Source organism: Sarcophilus harrisii, chromosome 3 (assembly GCF_902635505.1).
Source record: "Sarcophilus harrisii chromosome 3, mSarHar1.11, whole genome shotgun sequence".
Classification (NCBI taxonomy): domain Eukaryota; kingdom Metazoa; phylum Chordata; class Mammalia; order Dasyuromorphia; family Dasyuridae; genus Sarcophilus; species Sarcophilus harrisii.
Window position 1 is genome coordinate 235,010,718 of NC_045428.1, and position 19,195 is coordinate 235,029,912.

At 32.1% G+C, this 19,195-nt stretch overlaps 1 protein-coding gene across 1 annotated transcript; it reads right to left on the bottom strand.

Moving 5' to 3' along the window:
* Nucleotides 1–2,683: 2,683 nt before the first annotated feature.
* On the bottom strand, nucleotides 2,684–18,623 carry LOC100919401. Its single transcript, XM_003763405.4, is given in 7 exon segments — nucleotides 2,684–2,716; nucleotides 2,719–2,828; nucleotides 6,164–6,254; nucleotides 6,256–6,480; nucleotides 6,482–7,095; nucleotides 17,362–17,482; nucleotides 18,401–18,623. Coding segments are annotated over 7 exon segments (1,242 nt in total). The 5' UTR covers nucleotides 18,449–18,623.
* Between the last annotated feature and the right edge of the window lie 572 nt (nucleotides 18,624–19,195).

The window sequence follows — 19,195 nt, forward strand, 5'->3', positions numbered from 1 at the left end:
TATTGCTATTATTGTGCGCAATGTTTTCCTGGTTCTGATCATCTTACTCTTTTATCAGTACATGTAAGTCTTTGCAGGTTTTTCTGAGAGCATCCTGCTCATTTTTTAAAGAGCTTAAAACTAATACATCATAATCATTTACTACAACTTGTTCAGATTCCCAATTGATAGATATCCCCTCAATTTCCAGTTCTTCCCTACACAGAAGGAACTGTTATATTTTTGTACAAACAGGTCCTCTTCCACCTCTTACCCCACCCCTTTTTCCTTTGGGATATAGACCAAGTGCTGAATCAAAGGATATGCAGTTTTATAGTTCTTTGAGCAAAGCTCCAAATTACTCTCCAGGATAGTTGATTCAGTTCACAACTCTCACAGGGCATTAGTGTCCCATTTCCCCATATCTATTCCCACATTTATCATTTTCCTTTTCTGTCTTATTAGCCAGTCTTGACAGGTGTTTTAATTTGAATTCCTTTAAATTAATGACAATTTAAAGCATTTTTTCATAAGACTGATTACTCATCTGAAAACTGCTTTTATTCTTTGATCATTTATCAACTGGGGAACAACTTGTTGTCTTATAAATTTTACTCACTTCTCTATATATTTGAGAAATGAAGCTTTTATCAGAGACACTAGCAATAAAAGTTTTTCCCCAGCTTTCTGCTTTCCTTCTCATTTTAGATACATTCATGTTTTGTGTGTGTGTGTGTGTGTGTGTGTGTGAAAACCTTTTTAATATAATCAAACTGAACCATTTTATATTTCATAATCCTCATTTCTTATTTGGTCCCAAGTTCTTCCCTTACCCAAAAGATCTGACAGGTAAATTATTCTATACTCCGCTTTAATTTGCTTAGGCTATCACTATGTCTAAATCATGTACTCATTTTGACCTTATATACATATATATAGTGTGAGACGCTGGTCTTTAACTAGTTTCTACCATAATTTTCCAATTTTCCCAGCAGTTTTTTGTCAAACAACATGTTTTTATGCCCAAGATTCTGGTTTTCTTGAAACCTTTTGAAGTCTAGTTTATTCAACTTATTTTAATTAGCCTATTAACCAAACTAAATCTGCTCTTTTTAAAGTTACCAACAAACTCTTGTCAAATCTGATAATCTCTTCTTAGCTTTTATCCTTCCTATCTGTTGAATTTGATACCACTGACTAACTTTTCCCTTCTGAATTCTAATCTTTTTAGTTTTTTACTTCTCTCCAGTTTCTTCTCTGATCTATCTTGCCCTCTAACTCTGTTTCCCAAAGCATCTTTCTTCTTACATATCATCTATATGGAGATGACTCAAACATTATATAGTAAATATTCTGTCAACTCTCTCTTAAGCTTCAATTCTGCACCCTCAATTATCGACTGGATATTCTAAATTGACTGTTCTAAAAATATCTCAAATTCAGTATGTACAAAAATGAATTCATATATCCTACTATCTGTCTATAATCAAAGGGTGTCTCTATCTTTCTAATATGGGAGCTGTTTAATTAAAAACTAGTTTTAATTTAATTTAATTAAAAGTAGTTTTAAACATAGGTTTAGTTATGTTGTGACATGTTATAACATAGGTTAAGTTATGATTTCTGGAACTCTAGGAAGGCCTTGTTGCTTCCCAAATATCATTCCCTCCAGCATCTGATCCTATTTTACATCCATTCAGAGCTTTTTTTCTTTTAAAATTTCTTTAAGTTTAATGCATAGACCTATCAAAGTCCTTATATCTAGAAACTTCATCTTTTATAACATCTTAGAATTTTATCCATTTTCCTACTGGCAAATTTTGATTGAGGAAGAGGAAAAGAATATGAGTGTACTAGTCACTTGAGGAAAGGACAAAGGTGGGGAAAAAGAGTAAAGAATAGAGTTTACAAAGCCAAAGACAAACTTTTATTTATTATGCAATTTTTGCTTAGTATTAACCCTTATTCCAAAGTTATTTTAAGAACATCCACTAACTATAGTATAGAGTGGCCTGTACCCTCAAACTAATGGCTAAATGCTACAAAGTACTTCTAACTATTTACCAATACTATATAACAGTTCCTTTAACAAGAAATACACAGTTCATCAGCAAAGTGAGTGAATCCAGTTCTTAAATTTCTAGCATGCAGATTAAAACATCCTGAAATAACTAAATATAAAAAATAGGTGTGGGAAAGGAATTTTGAGATAAACAAACAAACAAAAAAACCCAGCTTCTTAATAAGCTATAATAAATTACAAGTAGAGACTGGACTTAGTAAATAACAAAATATAAAACAGATCATTTAGAGTATATGAAATTGATAAACTTTTCCCACAAATGAAAGCAATGGTGTCTAGAATAAGAAGGAAAGCTGAAAAGGTTATTTTTTCTGATATGGGATGTATTAATGAAAGATTCATAAGTTATATCACACAAATATGGAAGACAAAGAACCATTTTCCAATGAATAAGTCTGCAGTTGAAGAATTTTCTTGAAGACTTTTCAAAAGAAATGAAAACTTAATAATCATAGGAGAGGCTTTTTCATTAATTTTAAAAGATGAAGTAAGGCAAATAAAATCTTGACACAAGTTACTCTTGAATTGATTTTATTTATGGAAGAGAAAATGCAGCAACTCACAAGTTGAATCACAGAGAAACTTGAAATTTTTCTTTTGACTCAGTTGTCTAGGGGGCTCTCATCTTGAAGATTGCTGAGGCAACCTAAATAAAAATTATAAATCAAAAGATCCAGGGTAAAATCTAAGAAGGTATAAATGTTGAAGTCATGATGCTTTAGGTTCTTGTAGGTAGAATTTTCAAATGCCTCAGCATTTTCAGTCTCTGTGGAGAAAAAATAAAGCTAGTAAGTTGAAGAATAGAAGACTCGATTACTTTTTGGATAAGTAAGTCATTTAAAGTATTGAGCTACTTAGATATGAAAACATTCTCCAAATACCTAATCCATTACAATGTAATTAAAATTTGCTAAATAGTTTTTTAAAAAAGAATGCTTCCTTATTAAAAACAGTTATTCAAAGCAAAATGAAATTAGTCTTATATTTTTAAAATATCAACATTTTCAAGATCAAATTAGTAACTAATCATATCATGAAAATTTTCTTATTAATATCCTCATATTCTAATAACATATGGCTGCAAGATTTATATACTAGCCAAACAAATTCATAGAAGCACATTTTAGCAAGCTTGAAAATGCAGGTAAACAATAGTGGAATAATATTTTTAAAAACCAACAAAAGCTGAATTATTTTCCCTTAATTTCAATGACTACAGAACATTTAGATAAATTTCATCAATAAACTGTCTTCAATAAATATTTTCTTGGTTATAATTAAAGTGAACAGATAAGATAATTTAATACATTTTTTAAAAAATCACTAGTATTATCACTAAAGTCATTGGATTTACCTGTGTTTTTTGCTTTTCAAATTTTGTTTTTAAATGGTAGAAAACATAACTTTATTTCCTCATTCAAAAAATACAGAAATACACATTGAAATGTCTAAATAATTTGATAAAAATATTTTAAGCAATAGTCCTCATTCTACCCCCCATTCAAAAGTTCATCTGTGAATTTAACACTTCTTATACTTGCTATCTTCCCCATTAGAAAGCGAGTTTATTGAGAAAAGGACTATCTTACTTTTCTATTTATGTAGAGCATAAATGTGTATGCACATTGTAGAGCACAGTGCATTATATGTAGCAATCACTTAATAAATGCTTTTTTCGTTCCTTTAAATAAGTTTCTTGCTGGTTCAAAATCCACTGAAAATAGAAATAACATGCTTTCCAGAAATTGGGCATGCGGCATAAGATGAAAATAAAATAAAAGTTATATGAAATATTATATTTTTATTTAAAAGTACGGTTTCTAGACTAATGAATTCATTAAAAAAATATCTCTTCAATTTCTTGAAGCCAATAATAATACCTGACTTTTCTATAGCACTTAAAGTTTACAAAGTGCCTGGCATATAGTCTCACAATTGATTCTTAACAACATGGTGTAAATAGGTGTAAACAAGTATTATGAATTCCATTATAGAGAAGAAAAAAGAGAAGCTAAGATTAAGTGAATTGCCTAGGTAATGTTAAACTCAAACAGAACCTATCCCCCAGAGAACCCCATACATTGATTTAGAAAACCACAAATTAACATTCTTTATATTGTATTCTATTTTTAGTTTGTTAAATATCCCCAATTACATTTTAGTCAGGTTCTACTCTAGGATTTTATGGTTCTATTCTTGGGTTTAACATCTCTAGCTAAGAACCATACAGAAGGTCTGAGTTTAGATTCCTATCAATTTTCCCTCTCACTCCACTTCTATTAGATCACGTTGTCTCAACCCAGATATTACAACCTTTGTTCCTTTGCTTTCTATGTTTAAATTAAATTAAATGTGACAAAATATTGTTAAAAGAAATTTAACACTAACTAAACATATCCAATGTTTTCACTGTTGCATAGTTAAATCCTCAAATAATGCTTGAATATATTTAGCTATGTCATTTTGAAAGAGATTCAGAATTATAGAAAAATCTTATTTCATTTAAAAAAATCAATTTTACATATCTTTTCTCTTTTAAATTTTTATGTCTTCTTTAGACTTAACAGAAGGGGAGAAAAGAGATCTTACAAAGAACATATATCCTCAAGGAATTTTCTCCATGTAAATAGAGACATTTTTGCTAACTGAAAAAACACGGTACTCAGAATATTGAACTCACAGAATATAATTAACCTTATTTCTAAATTTCTATCCAATTCAGAGGATATTTTAAAATGGAAGTAACAGAAAATATATATATATTTGCAATCCTGAGCAAGTTTTGTAAGCTAACAGCACTACATGCATGATGTTAGAATAAGTTAAAAAAAACAAACAAACATAAGAGCACAGAAAATACATAAATTTAGTAAACATGTTACAATTTATAAAGGAAATATAAACATAAAGATAGCACATAAATTAGTGGGCAAGAAGAGATTTTTAACAAAGTTGTATAGAGAAGAAGGAAATAATCTTATTAGTAAACATAGTATTTTAGAGTAGTATAAAATAGTAGTACTTAGAACTATCTATCTATAGAGAGACCAAAAGAGCAATACAATATGTATAAAACATCATAACACACAATTCAAGCCATTAATGTATTAAATACCTCACCCTGAATTTTTTTTTAAAGTAGCACACACACTTAAGATTTATAGGAAGCTTTCCAGTTTAGTGTTCAAAGAAAAGAAAAATTTAAACTATAGTGAGCAAGGTGTTAATAATCATTTGACTCTTTTAAAAAATATTTTATCCAAAATTATTTTATAAAAATAAATCTTAGAAACAAAAAATATCAAGTCTCCAATACTGTTTCTGTGGTAAATCAGAGAAAACAATACAGTGTAGAGTACAAAAACATGCTTAAGCCTGCAATCACAAAAAAGGGTTAGGCTTGCAACTTTTAAAAATGAGATTGATTTTTTTTCTTCTCAGGGATGCTGTGAGATTACAACAGATAGCATTTATATAGCATTTTAAGGTTTGCAAAGTGTTTTACAAATATTATTTCATTTGACCCTCACAACAGACTTGTGAGGTAGGTGCTATTATTATTTTCCTACAAGTGGGAGAAACAAAGGCAGACAAAAGTTAAGTTACTTGCTCAGTAACTTATATACCTTCCCTTCATATATACCTTCGACACTTAGGTGAAATATACTTTGAACTAGTAAGCATAAAAAATAATTATAATGAAATCAAAGACCGTATTGTCTTTACAATGATATTGCTTAACTAGATAGTCACTTAGTCACAATGACATGACATGAGAATACATGACTATGCCCTACACATAAAAGTTAAGGCAAGGAAGAAAGCTGTCAATGTTCAAAAATTTTATTTCTTATACAATCCAGACTACTATGTCACCTTTCCTCTCCAAATAGAAATATACATTAAAAAAATTGTAGATCTGTCCAAAATATATCATTAGCAAAGAAATGAATAAATCTGCTAACCAGAAAAATTCTCGGAAGTCATTTTTTGATAACAATGAAATTAAACAAAACATATATTTATAAACTTAAAAATAATACTTTTTATCATGAAAACCCCTCAATGATATAACAATGCTTTGACAAATTAAAGTTGTACCCAGTATGATGACTTGACTTTTGAACTTCACTGGTAACCCTGGAAAGACTTCTTCCTTTGTACCAATATTTCCTGCAGGCACATTTTCCTCTTAAGATGTCTTCTTTGGTCTGAGGAAGAGATGCTTCCAAATTTAGGATGGGTACCTGTTCCTCTAAAATGTCTTTGTTATTAAAATGATCTGTTGTAAAATCAACAACTGTTGGTTTCTCTTTCCTGTTTTCTTCCTTTGTTATCAACAGTTTTATTTCTATACCTAACTGGATTGATGAAACTACCATTTTGGTTCTTTGGATTTTTTTGTCATTTAATTCAACTCAAAGAATTCCGCAAATGCGCCTCTTTTTGTACTTTGTTCTCTAAAAGACTTCTGATTTGGGTGATATTGGGAAGCTCTTTATAGGCTTCAGATCACTCAACAGTGATTTTCATCTCTAATAGATGAGGTTTCTCCACATGTGTAGAGTCCAGGCGTACTTTTTGGAACTGGGTCTTCTTGGTTAATCTCAAATTTCTTTGGGCCCTCTGCTCAAAAGTATCTCCTTGTGGAAACTCTCTTTTAGCTCTGATGGTAATCTTAAATTTCAAGACAATTTCTGAGACACTATCTTCTCTATCAGAATCTGAGTCAGATGAAGAAGATGCTAAATCAACTTCAGCTGGTTTCTGGATCTTTTGGTGATTTTCTAAATAAGTATCCTTTGCTCTGAGTGAAGGTGAAACTTTTTGTGGAAATTCAACTACAGTCTTTTCTGGCAAAAGTTTTCCAATTTCTTCATCTATCGGTTGTTTGATGTCATCAGAATTAATATTAACTATGGTCTTGCCTTTATCCACAGCTAATGGATAAGAATTAGTTGATGATAATTTTTTGGGAAATTCAGTTCTTGGGGCTGTTAATAGCTTGATCCCTTCCTTTGGTGCCACTACATCTAGGAAATGGCATAAAAAGGAATATTAATCTTTTTTATCCAATATAATTTTCTTATGCAGTTTTGAATATTTTTAAAAGTATAAAATAAACCACAGCTAAGTGGATTAAGATGCACCTAAATGCATGAAAATCAGTTAAAAACCATTTATTCAGATATCAAAATAATATCTATACTGCTTGGAGGTCAGGATACATATATAACAATCAAAAAACATAACTTTTTTACTTAATATTCGTATTATATTCATTTGAGTAAATCTAAAGGACTGTCTCCATAATGCAAAAACAAAAAAAGAATCAAAGTAAAACTGTTCAACATAAAACATAGGGAAAAAAAATCTGTAAATACATACTACACAACAGCAGATTTTACTGAAATATTTTTCTTCAATAGTGGAAAGAAAAAAAGGCTTAGTATAATATATATAGTAATAGAAACAATGAACAATTACTAATGCGTTAATTAGTGATTCAACTAGCCAAACATTTTCTACCATTACCATAAAATACCAGTAAACAGAATAAGATAGAAAACACACAGTGAAGAAATAGTATTGGGTCAAAGAGCAATTTTACATAAATGAAATTCAGAAAAGTTTAATATTCCAATAAAAAGAATAAGCAAAACCTCAAGGGGAAAAAAATCACCTGAGTACAAAGACTTTTTTAAGTTGCTAAAAAAATTGAAGCTTTAGATAAAGAAATGAAATCAAAAGTGAAAAAAGAGCTCAGGAGAAAAAAGTGAAAGGAAAAAATAGTTGACAAGAGAAAATAGAAAATCTGAGTCAAGAAACTGACTATAAAAAATGAAATGAAGCTAACAAAACTCAATGGCTCCAAGAGAATAAAAATAATTAACAGAAAAAGGTTAAATAACTGGAAAACTTGAAGAAAATTTAAGATATCTAACATATTTATATAGATAATATCTACCTTTCAAAAGACCTGGAAAACAGGTCAAGGAGAAATAATTAAAGAAATGTAAGACTTACTAAGAACTATGACAATGATTGTGCTACCATATTTCAAGAAATTATGAATGAAAAATTTCCATATCTATTAGAATCAGAGGGCAAAAGTGAAAAAAAAAAAAAAAGGAAAGAATTCATAAACACCCTCTCTTCCCTTTTCCCCCCCTCCCCCTCCCAAATCCCCCAGGACTGTCATGGCCAAAATCAAGAACTTCAAAAAAAAAGTTGACCAGCAAAAAGAATTTCAAGTACCAAAAAATCCTGGGTAACAGAAAAGAAAAAATACATACATCATACATAAAGGTTTACAACTAGAAACAATTCAAGCTGAAAAACTTAAGAATAAAGTTAAAGGTGGAAAAATGGATTTTTACTAAGATAGTGAACTTTTCCCTTATGCCTTCGAAAAGGCTAGAGCAGAGTAGAATTTTTGAAATGTAAGTACAAGAGACAAGAGGAACCAAGAAAGGTATAAGCTTAGATGAAATAAAATCTATCCCCAAAGAGTACATAAATAACAAATTCCTTATAATCACGTAATAACAAGACTAGATAATAACTACAACCTTTTGAGGAAGTGGAAAGGATGAAACAATGAAGTGCTAACATACTAATACAGAGAAAAGTGACAAGTATTTCTATAGAATACTAATTTCTTCAAGGATCAAAGAGGAAGACAAAAAAATAGGACTTTTCTGGGTTTATTCATTTAGTTGATTTTTAAATATATGTAGGCATATATTTTAATTTTTTAAAACTATTTCCCAATTACACTTAAGCAAATTTTTACACTGATTTTTAAAAATTCAGTTAAAAATGCTAGATAGAGAGAGCAGGCCTTAAAATCAGGAAGAGCTGAGTTCAATTCAGCCTCAGACATCAGCTCTGTGAACCTGAGCAAATCACTTTACTTTGTTTGCCTCACTTTCCTTATGTGTCCATTGAAATGGAGAAGGAAATGACAAATCATTCCAGTATCTTTGCCAACAAAATCCTAAATGGCATCATGAAGAGTCTGCTGGACATGAATGAAATAATTGGTTATTTAAAGCATTTTTTTGTGTGTGACTATCATATCTTTGATTTCTTCTGAAAAATACCTGTTCTTATCCTTTGATCAAATTATCAAATGGGGAATGGCTCTTATTTTTATAAATTTGGCTCAGTTTCTTATATATTTGAGAAATGAAGTTTTTAATCAAAGAAACTTGCTGCAAAAAGCTCCCTTCCCCCTGTTTCATATTTCCTTTTAATTATGCCTTCATTAGTTTTCTTTGTACAAAATATTTTTTAATTTCATGGAATCAAAATTATCTATTTTACTTTAATCTTTTTTACTTTTACTTTTGTTTTTATTATTTTTTCTAAATTATTATTTATTTTATTATTTTTATTACTATAATCTCTATTTCTTGTTTGGTTATAAACTCTTCTCTGATCCATAGATCTGACAGATATATTTTCCCATGTTCCCTTAATTTGCTTTTTGATAACAATTTTTACCATATAAATCATATATCCTTTTTTGACATTACCTTGGTATGTGTTGTGAATTCTTAGTTCTTACCTCCAAACACTTCGATTTTGGGGTTTATCTAATATTAAATTATTATAGTCATTTTCTACCATGTATTGTATACCTGATCTATTCCACTGATCCACCACTCCATTTCTTAGCCAGTTTCAGATTATTTTAACAATTATCACTTTGTAATGTAATTTGAAATAGGTACCTTAGGCTGTCTTCTTTCACAATTTTTTTCATTTATTCCACTGATATTCTTGACCCTGAACAAATTAGGGTATATGAGTGGAATAGAATATTGTTGTTTTTAAAGAAAATGATGGAGATAGTTTCAAAGAAACTTGGAAAAACCTATATGAAACTAATTAAATGTGAAAGGAATAGAACAATTTATACAAGAACGAAGCTTATAAATTACTTAAGACTCTTTCAGTCAGTGAGTAATACCAGTATGTAGATCAATGAAGCTAAGGATTTTACACTCTAGTCAGAATTCACAGCATTAAAAGGGAAGAAGTCAAAATGTAAGTGACAGGATGAATAAAGGAGAAAATGACTAAAACCACCAAAGATTTTGAGGAAAAAAATTCAATTAAGAACCCAGAGAACAACTATTCCTGAATGGATAAGTGGTCAAAGGGCAGCTAGGTACTAGCTGGCTTAGTGGATAGAGCACCAGCCAGGTCAGAAGACTTATCTCCCTGAGTTCAAATTCAGCCTCAGACATTTACTAGCTTGTTTGATCCTGGACAAGTCACTTAACCTTGCTTGCCTCAGTTTCCTCATTTTTTGCTTTTGCTGAGGCAGTTGGAGTTAAGTGACTTGTCCAGGGTCACACATCTAATAAGTGTTAAGTGTATGAGGCCAAATTTGAACTCAGGTCCTCCTGACTTCAGGGCTGGTGCTCTATCCACTTCTAGTTGCCCAAACAAATAACTCTTAAAAGAATGGCAAAGAGTCAATGAAAAATACTTCTAATAAAGGAAAATTGGCAAAAATTAACAATGAACAGGAAAAGTTAATGTTGGCATTGTTGATGGAATTGTGACTCATACAATCATTTTAGAAAATGCTAAGAAACTTTGTAATTAAATGGAATAAAATATCCATATTTGTTGATTCAGAGACTATCCTACTAAAGGTCATTGATAAGAGAAAAGTTCCTATAAACACCCAAATATTTGTCACAATACTTTTTATGGTAGCAAAGAATTGGAAACAAAGTAGATGCCCATTAATTGGGGAATGACTAAATAAATTGTGGTACTGAACATAATGGAATATTACTATAATGTAAGAAACAAGGAATAAGTTGAATATAGAGAAGGATGAGAAAGATTCCCATGAACTGATGCAGAGCAAAGATTAAATAGTACCAAGAAAACAATGTAAATAGAAAGAACAACAATTAAGAGTGGAATTTAAAATAAATGTTACAAAATTTCAAAGAACAAATATGCCCCAATGTTAGGGGTCTTGGCCCTAACTCCCGAGTGGAACAGGTCTTTTGTGACCAGCACTGCCTGTCTACCTGAAATGGCAAAGACTTGTGAGTAATGAGGGCGAGAGTCAGGGTGGTGTGAGAATTCATTTATTACAAAGATTGCAGATCCTTTTATCATTTTGGTGCTTGTTTCTAGTTACTACTTCATACATAATCACATCCTAGCCTATAGTAGATACATGATTCTCTAAAGGAAGCTACACGTAGACATGTAGTGTGCATTCCTTTCCTAATAAGGATATTCAAGGTACTCCCCTCTAAGGTCTGTTACGCCTCTCCTGGGCCATGTTACTCCTTAGGTAGGACCCCCTTCCTCCCAGCGCTATCTTGTTCACCCTTAAAAGGCTACCCTCAGATTACCTGGGCCGTGCCCTTGTGCAATGTCCAAAGCTGGTGGGAGGAGGGGGGGGGTAGTTGGCAGGTCCTCTTACACCCCAAATGAAAACACACTTTCCTTGGCTGATGTGAGAAGACCACAAGTGTAGTAGACTACATAATTTTAGATTTTTTTCAAAGTATTGATCAGAATAGTCATATCTTTCTCTTATTCCCTTTCTTTAAAAAAATACTGCTATAAAAGATGGATCTCTAGGACAGCAGGAATTGAAGGAATATGAGGAAAACTTAAGTGATATAAAAACAAAAGATATCAATAGTTATATTTTAAAAACTGGATTACAAGCACTCAAATTAACAGAGGATACTAAAATAAGAATAAAGAACATGAAAAGAATTACAAAAATTTAAAAATAAGTATTACAAAATTAAAAAAAAAATCAAACTAATACCTGGTGGTTCAAAACTTTATGGAATCCCCCAAAAGAATAAAACCATCAAAGAATTTCCTAGAATGGTTCAAAAAAGAAAATCAAAATTTTCCAGAATGGTTCAATAAGAAATACTCTCTTTTCCAAAAAAAAGTGATAAGAGAAGGTAATAATGTCACAGTTAGAAAATTTGAAAAATACGTATGGAAAGTACTAGAAAAGTACTAAGTCTGCCCCCAAAAAATATAGAGGGAGAGAACAACAGAGTTTGAATACAAATATGGCACAATGAAAAGATAATTTTGAAGAGAAAAGGCAATAACTTTTGAATAACGACCAAGATAATTCTCTGAATAACTCTTAACAGAGGAAGATAGCTTGGTCCCCTTCCTTCTCCATAACAAACCACTAAAATTTACAATTTCAAGAGATTTAGGATGGTAATGACATCCTCATCCAGAGAGAGAACTATGGAGAATTAATAGATTGAAATATTTTATTTTCATCTTTGTGTTTGTTTGCTTTTTCTTTCTCACGTTTTTCCCCCTCTTTTTGTCTGATTTTTCTTGTATAACGTCAAATTTGGCATGATTTGTCAGATTTCTTGCTGAGAGGGAAGAGGGCGAGGAGGAGGAAGAGAAAAAAATTTGGAACACAAAATTTTATAGAAATGAATGTTGATGGGAAAACATTTTTACAGTCAAAGGTTCTGATAAAGGCCTCATTTCCAAAATATGTAGAAAATTGACTAAAATTTATAAGAAATCAAGCCATTCTTCAAATGATAAATGGTCAAAGGATGAACAGACAATTTTCAGATGAAGAATTGAAACTATTTCTAGTCATATGGAAAGGTGCTTCAAATTATCATTGATCAGAGAAATGAAAATTAAGACAACTCTGAGTTACCACTACACACCTCTCAGAATGGCTAAGAAGACAGGAAAAGATAATGACAAATGTTGGAGGGGATGTGGGAAAACTGGGACACTGATAATTTGTTGGTGGAATTGTGAACTAATCCAACCACTCTGGAGAGCAATTTGAAACTATGCTCAAAAAGTTATCAAACTGTGCATATCCTTTGACCCAACAATGTTACAACTGGGCTTATATCCCAAAGAGATCATAAAGAAGGGAAAGGGACCCACATGTGCAAAAATATTTGTGGCAGCCCTTTTTGTACTGGCTAGAAACTGGAAATTTAATGGATGCCCATCAATTAGAGAATGGCTGAATAAATTGTGGTATATGAAAGTTATGGAATATTGTTCTAAAAGAAATGATCAGCAGGATGAATTTAGAGAGGCTTGGAGAGACTTACATGAACTGATGGCTAAGTGAAATGAGCAGAACCAGGAGATTATTATACAAGGCAACAACAAGATTATACAATGATCAATTCTGATGGATGTGGCTCTCTTCAACAATGACATAATTCAAACCAGTTCCACTTGTTCAGTGATGAAGAGAGCCATCTACACCCGAAGAGAAGACTGTGAGACTTGAGTGTGGACCACCACATAGCATTTTCACTCTTTCTTTTATTGTTTGCTTAAATTTATGTTTTCCTTCTTAGGTTTTTTTTTTTTATTTAATAGCCTTTTATTTACAGGATATATGCATGGGTAACTTTACAGGATTAACAATGAAACCTCTTGTTAATTTTTCACCTCTTACCCCCTACCCCCTCCCTAGATTGGATGACCAGTAGATTTAAATATATTAAAATAAAATTAGATACACAATAAGTATCATGCCAAAACTTTTTTTTTAAAAAAGAATCAGACTCAAATATTGTACAATTACTTGGGAAGGAAATCAAAATGCAGGTTATAAATTAAGGTTGAATTAATGTGGTTTTAGTCATCTCCCAAGTTCTTTTCTGGCATGCTGGTTATTCATTCTGCTCCATTGGTATTTGGTTGATCTCGTTCTGAGGATGGCCTGGTCCATCAGAACGTCATCATATAGTATTTTGTTGAAGATATAATATCTCCTGGTCCTGCTCATTTCCTCAGCATCAGTTAAATTAAGTCTCTCAGGCCTTTTGAAATTATCCTGTTGGTCATTTCTTACAGAACAGTAATATTCTAATTTCATATACACAATTTATTCAGCCACCCAACTGATGGACATCCATTTAGTTTCCAGTTTTTAGCCACTACAAAAGGGCTGCCCAAAACATTTGCACATAAGGTCCCTTTCCTTCTTTATAATCTCTTTGGAATAATCCCAGTAGTAACACTGCTGGATCAAAGGGATCACAGTTTATAACTTTTGAGCATAGTTCAAACTACTCTCCAAAATGGTTGGATTCGTTCAAACTCCACCAACAATGCATCAATGTCCCAGTTTTCCCATCCCCTCAACAATCATCATTATTTTTCCTTCATCCAGCCAATCTGACAGGTGTGTGGGGTTTATCTTAGAGTTGTCTTAATTTGCTTTCTCTGATTAATAATGACTTGGAATCTTTTCTATGACTGAAATGTTTCAATTTCTTCATCTGAAATTGTCTTTCATATGACCAAATTGGAAATGGGTTTTTTTTATTTAATATCCTTTTATTTACAGGATATATACATGGAACTTTACAGCATTAACAATTCCAAACCTCTTGTTCAATTTTTCATCTAATCCCTTGGGGATGACCATAGATTTAAATATATTAAAAATCTTAGATCACAATAAGTATACATAAAAACATTATTTTTTAAAAAAGAATCAGACTCTGAATTATTTAAATTACTTTGAAGGGAAATAGAAATGCATGTTGCATAAATATAGGGATGGGAATTTAATGTAATGGTTTTATATCTCCCAGAGTTATTTTTCTGGGCATAGCTAGTTCAGTTCATTACTGCTCCATTGAAATGATTTGGTTGATCTGTTGCTGAGGATGGCCTGATCCATCAGAACCAATTAGTATTTTGTTAAGTTATAATGATCTCCTGGTCCTCTCATTTCCTCAGCATCAGTTCTTAAGTTCTCAGGCCTTTTCAAAATCATCCTGTTGGTCATTTCTTCAGAACAGTAATATTCCATAATTTTCATATACCCCAATTTATTCAGCCATTCTCCAACTGATGGACATCATTCGTTTTGTTTCTAACCACTACAAAAGGGCTGAATGGCGTTTTTATAAAAAGGTTAATTCTCTATATATTTTGGAAATAGGTTTATCAGAACCTTTGACTGTAAAATACCCTTTTTTCTTCCTTCTAATCTTGTCTGCATTAGTTTTGTTTTCAAAAACTTTTCAGTTTAGTATTCGAAATTTTCTATTTTTGATCAGTAAGTCTCTAGTTCTCTTTGTCAAAAGGGCCCCCCTTCCACAGGTCTGCCTTCTCAGGTTTTTTCTTTCATTCTAGATCTGATTTTTCTTGGGCAGCAAGATAACTGTATAAATATGTATGTATATATATATATATATATATATATATATAGGATTTAACATATACTTTAACATATTTAACATGAAACTGGACTACCTGTCATCGAGGGGAAGGGGTGGAAGGAAGGAGAGGAAAAGTTGGAATAGAAGATTTTGCAAGGGTAAATGTTGAAAAATTACCCATGCATATGTTTTGTAAATAAAAAGCTATTTAAAAAAAAGAAATGAATATTGAAAACTATCTTTACATGTGTTTGGAAACATAAAATACTATAGAAAAAAAAACCCAAGAAACCCCCCCTAAAATTTACCCCGGATTAAATAATACCACTGTATTGTTTCTACCTTCACTAAGGTTAAAACATATAGCAGTTATATAAAGGCCCTCTCTCTCATCACCTCAAGCCAGGAAATCTGGCTGTTCTCTCTACCACAAGTCTCTATCCATTCCAATCCTTTCTTCAATCAACCACCAAAGAGTTTTTCTAAAAATGTAGCCTGATAAGGTCACTAACCTTGTCTAATTCTTAGCTCAAAAATAAGCCATAGTCATTTGAAGCCCTTCATTAACCTGGTCTCTTTACTGCCTTTCCTTTGTCTTCTTATTTACTTCCCCCTCTATATCCTTAGAGCTACTAGATGTTCCTCATAAACAACATTCTGTCTCCCAAATGAAAATAAGCTACATAGTTATATAAGGAGGGAGGTATATTGTAGTCAGATATACTAGAACTGTTGATATAACTGTGAAACTGGTTCAACTATTCTGGTAAACAATATGGAACTATACTCAAAATATCACCTAATTATATATATATCTACAGACCCAATGATATTGATCAAGGTCACAAGAATATGTATGATTATGTGTGTGTACATTTGTTTTGTAGGAACAATTCTTGTTCTAGTAAAGAATTCAACAAAACAGGTATTCAACAAATAGAGAAATGCTAAAAAAAACTATAGTACATGAACATAATTTTACTGATTTTAATCTAAGGATTATACAGAAAACCAAGATTCCTAATTTTAACATTATCCTTAAAATGATGAAATATGAAGTAATCAAAGAAATACAGAGACTTATGAATATTGCAGAGCAAAATATATAGAATCAGGAGAACCACAACAATAATGGAAGGAGAAGAAAATGTAAAAGATCAGAAAATTACCAAAATGGTGTCCAATGATTACTTCAAATGACTAAGGAAGAAAAATACCTTCCACCCAAAGAGAAAGATGTAAGAGTAGCAGAACATAACTAGGCATGTATTTTCAAATACAATCTATGCTGATTTGTTTTGTATATTTATTATAAGAGGGAAAAAAGGGAACAAGTTGTTTATGGGTAGTAATAAACATGAAAAAAAGTTACATTATATTCATTTAAATTAATTCACATTTAATTGTAAATGCTAACTGTAGTGATAATTTTCAATAAAAAAATCTGACTTTAAGAAAAGGGGGTAGAGTTCAAAGGATTCTGGCCAATGTCCTCATACTTCGGTTGATGATTTTCTATGAAAAAAGTCACTGAGAAAAAGAGGGGAAGAAAGCACAGAAAGTTACATGGAAAGGTAAATTGCTGAAGGAACCAAGAAGGAGATAGTATAATGAGACTCATCAAAACAATGAATCACAAGTGTGTCTTATCCTTACACTATAAAAACAACCAGAGAATAGTATATACGTTAAAGAAAGGTGATTAATAATGAAAAAAAAAAAGACACATGAGGTTTAAAGGACACAAGTATTTCAAGATTAAAATTTTAAAAAGCAGGATGATAAGAAACCTGGTTCATTGTAATATGGAATTCCATTAGAAATGAAAGCATAACACATACAATGTTGTAACATATAACAATAGCAACAGAATACAAAGAAGTGATTCAGAACAACACTAAAAGATGAATAATAGACCAATAGACTGTTGTCTTATATGGTCCTAAATTTCAGTTATAGAGTTAATATCTAGATATCTGACTAACCTGGGCAATGTACAGAAAATGAAAATTTATAATTTAATGCTATTTTAAATGACTATGCATAGTTTTATTTATACTTTGTAGAACTTTCTTTTTGTTACTATAATAATCTTACTTTTTAGTGGTTGTTGCAATTTAGACTTCTTTTGTTTTTCCTTTTCATTGTCTCCCGATTTTATAGAGGGGAAAACTGTTGAAGCAAATTCTCGAAGCCCCCATGCTTTTAGTTCTGTGGTCTGAAAATATAATTAAAGGTATTTCTTATTACCATTTCAGCCAATTAATTTCATTTATTCTGGCTATTATTGCTGTTTTGTACTGAGGATAAGAAAGAAATTGTATAATATATCGTTTTACTGGTAAAAATCTAAGGCTTATCTGTAAAACATCATTTATTTTTGCTTTTAACTTCAGTGAATTAGAATATCAAATGCTTTACAAATAGAAATTTTTTTTTAAAAAAACTCCCAGATCTTGTTCTGTAAAAATTTATAAGCTCTAAATCAAATTGTGTGATTCGACATCTCAGATTTTATTACTTTCCCTTATTAACAAACTATTTTATGCTAATGCTTAGGAACCCCGGATTTTGCTGACCCCACATTCACATTCTAGTATAGGCTCTTTTGGGAAAACACAATCTAGTTTCTCTCTGGCTTATGTAAAACAGGGTGTGTCATTGCCAAAAACTTGGGTAAACTAATTTAACCAAATCTCCCCTCGATAAACTGGAGATAAATGACATTTTAATCAGTTAACTTGTGAGCTAATTGGACTGACAAAGACGTCTACAAAGCTTCTGTGATTAAAGAAGGGGATGTCAAACAGGATGGGAAAATTTTGTCCTTGCTCTGACTAAATGGAATAAGTTCTACTTTTAATGCACCAAAATATAACATCAAAGGCAAACTGGCGTAGTTACTGGCAAGACAAGACTCACGTGACATCACATTCGTCTACCTTCGTTTACTGTAGCACATGCGCACAGGTTCTCTTCTCCTCTCCTCTTTCCCTCCCCCTTCCCCTTTCCCTCCAAGCCTAATGCGGCTGGGGAGAAGACCTGGGCTCGTTTTCGCTGAGAGATCCCACACTAGGCTCTCCACCTCAGAGGTCCTAATGGATCCCACTACCTACGCAGAACTTTCCGACCTTACCTTCAGTACCGCCTCTTGGCCCAGTCTCAGAACCAAGGAAAAGGCCATGGCAGTAGAGTTGGAGGGACTCTAGGTGAGGTTAACCCGTCGACGTTGGCTGGACACCCCCAGAGTTAGCTCGAGCTCACTTCCCTTCACCTAGGTGTGAACACAACGGGGGGCGGGGCTAGAGTCTGCCTTCCTCTGGGGTGGGGGTGGGCATCTTAGCTCAGAGTTCTTGTGATGCGCATTCCTTTTACCCTCCCCCAACTTGACCTCCCCCACCCCAGAGGCAGACAGACTGTAGCCCCCCCCCCCCCAGTTGTGGGGAAGTGATGACTTTAAAAAATGTCTATAACAATCAATTTAAAATATATCTCTCCCTGCCCATATCCAACCTAATTATCATTCCCTTAAAAAGAACAATTATTTAAAAAGCAAAACTAGCCAGCACAGTGAACTCATTCCCCCCCTTTCCCTGCCCCCCTTCTGCTTCATTTTTGAGTTCATACAAATCTATATTTCTTTAAATTTCTCACAATTATTGTTTCTCACAGAATAATAATATTCCAGTGCTTTCATACAGGACAGTTTGTTTAAACATTCCTCAATCACTATGTGCCACTTTGTTTCCAATTCTTTGTTATCACAAAAAAGTGCTGACTGCTATGAGTATTTTGGTATGTATAGATGAAATTTTGGCCTTGGCTGACCCTTGATTATATTCCCAGCAGCAGGAATTTGATTCCTTACCAGGAGTCCACTCAGACTCTAAAAAGTTTGGGATCCATTCACAAATCAATTCCAGTTCCTCCC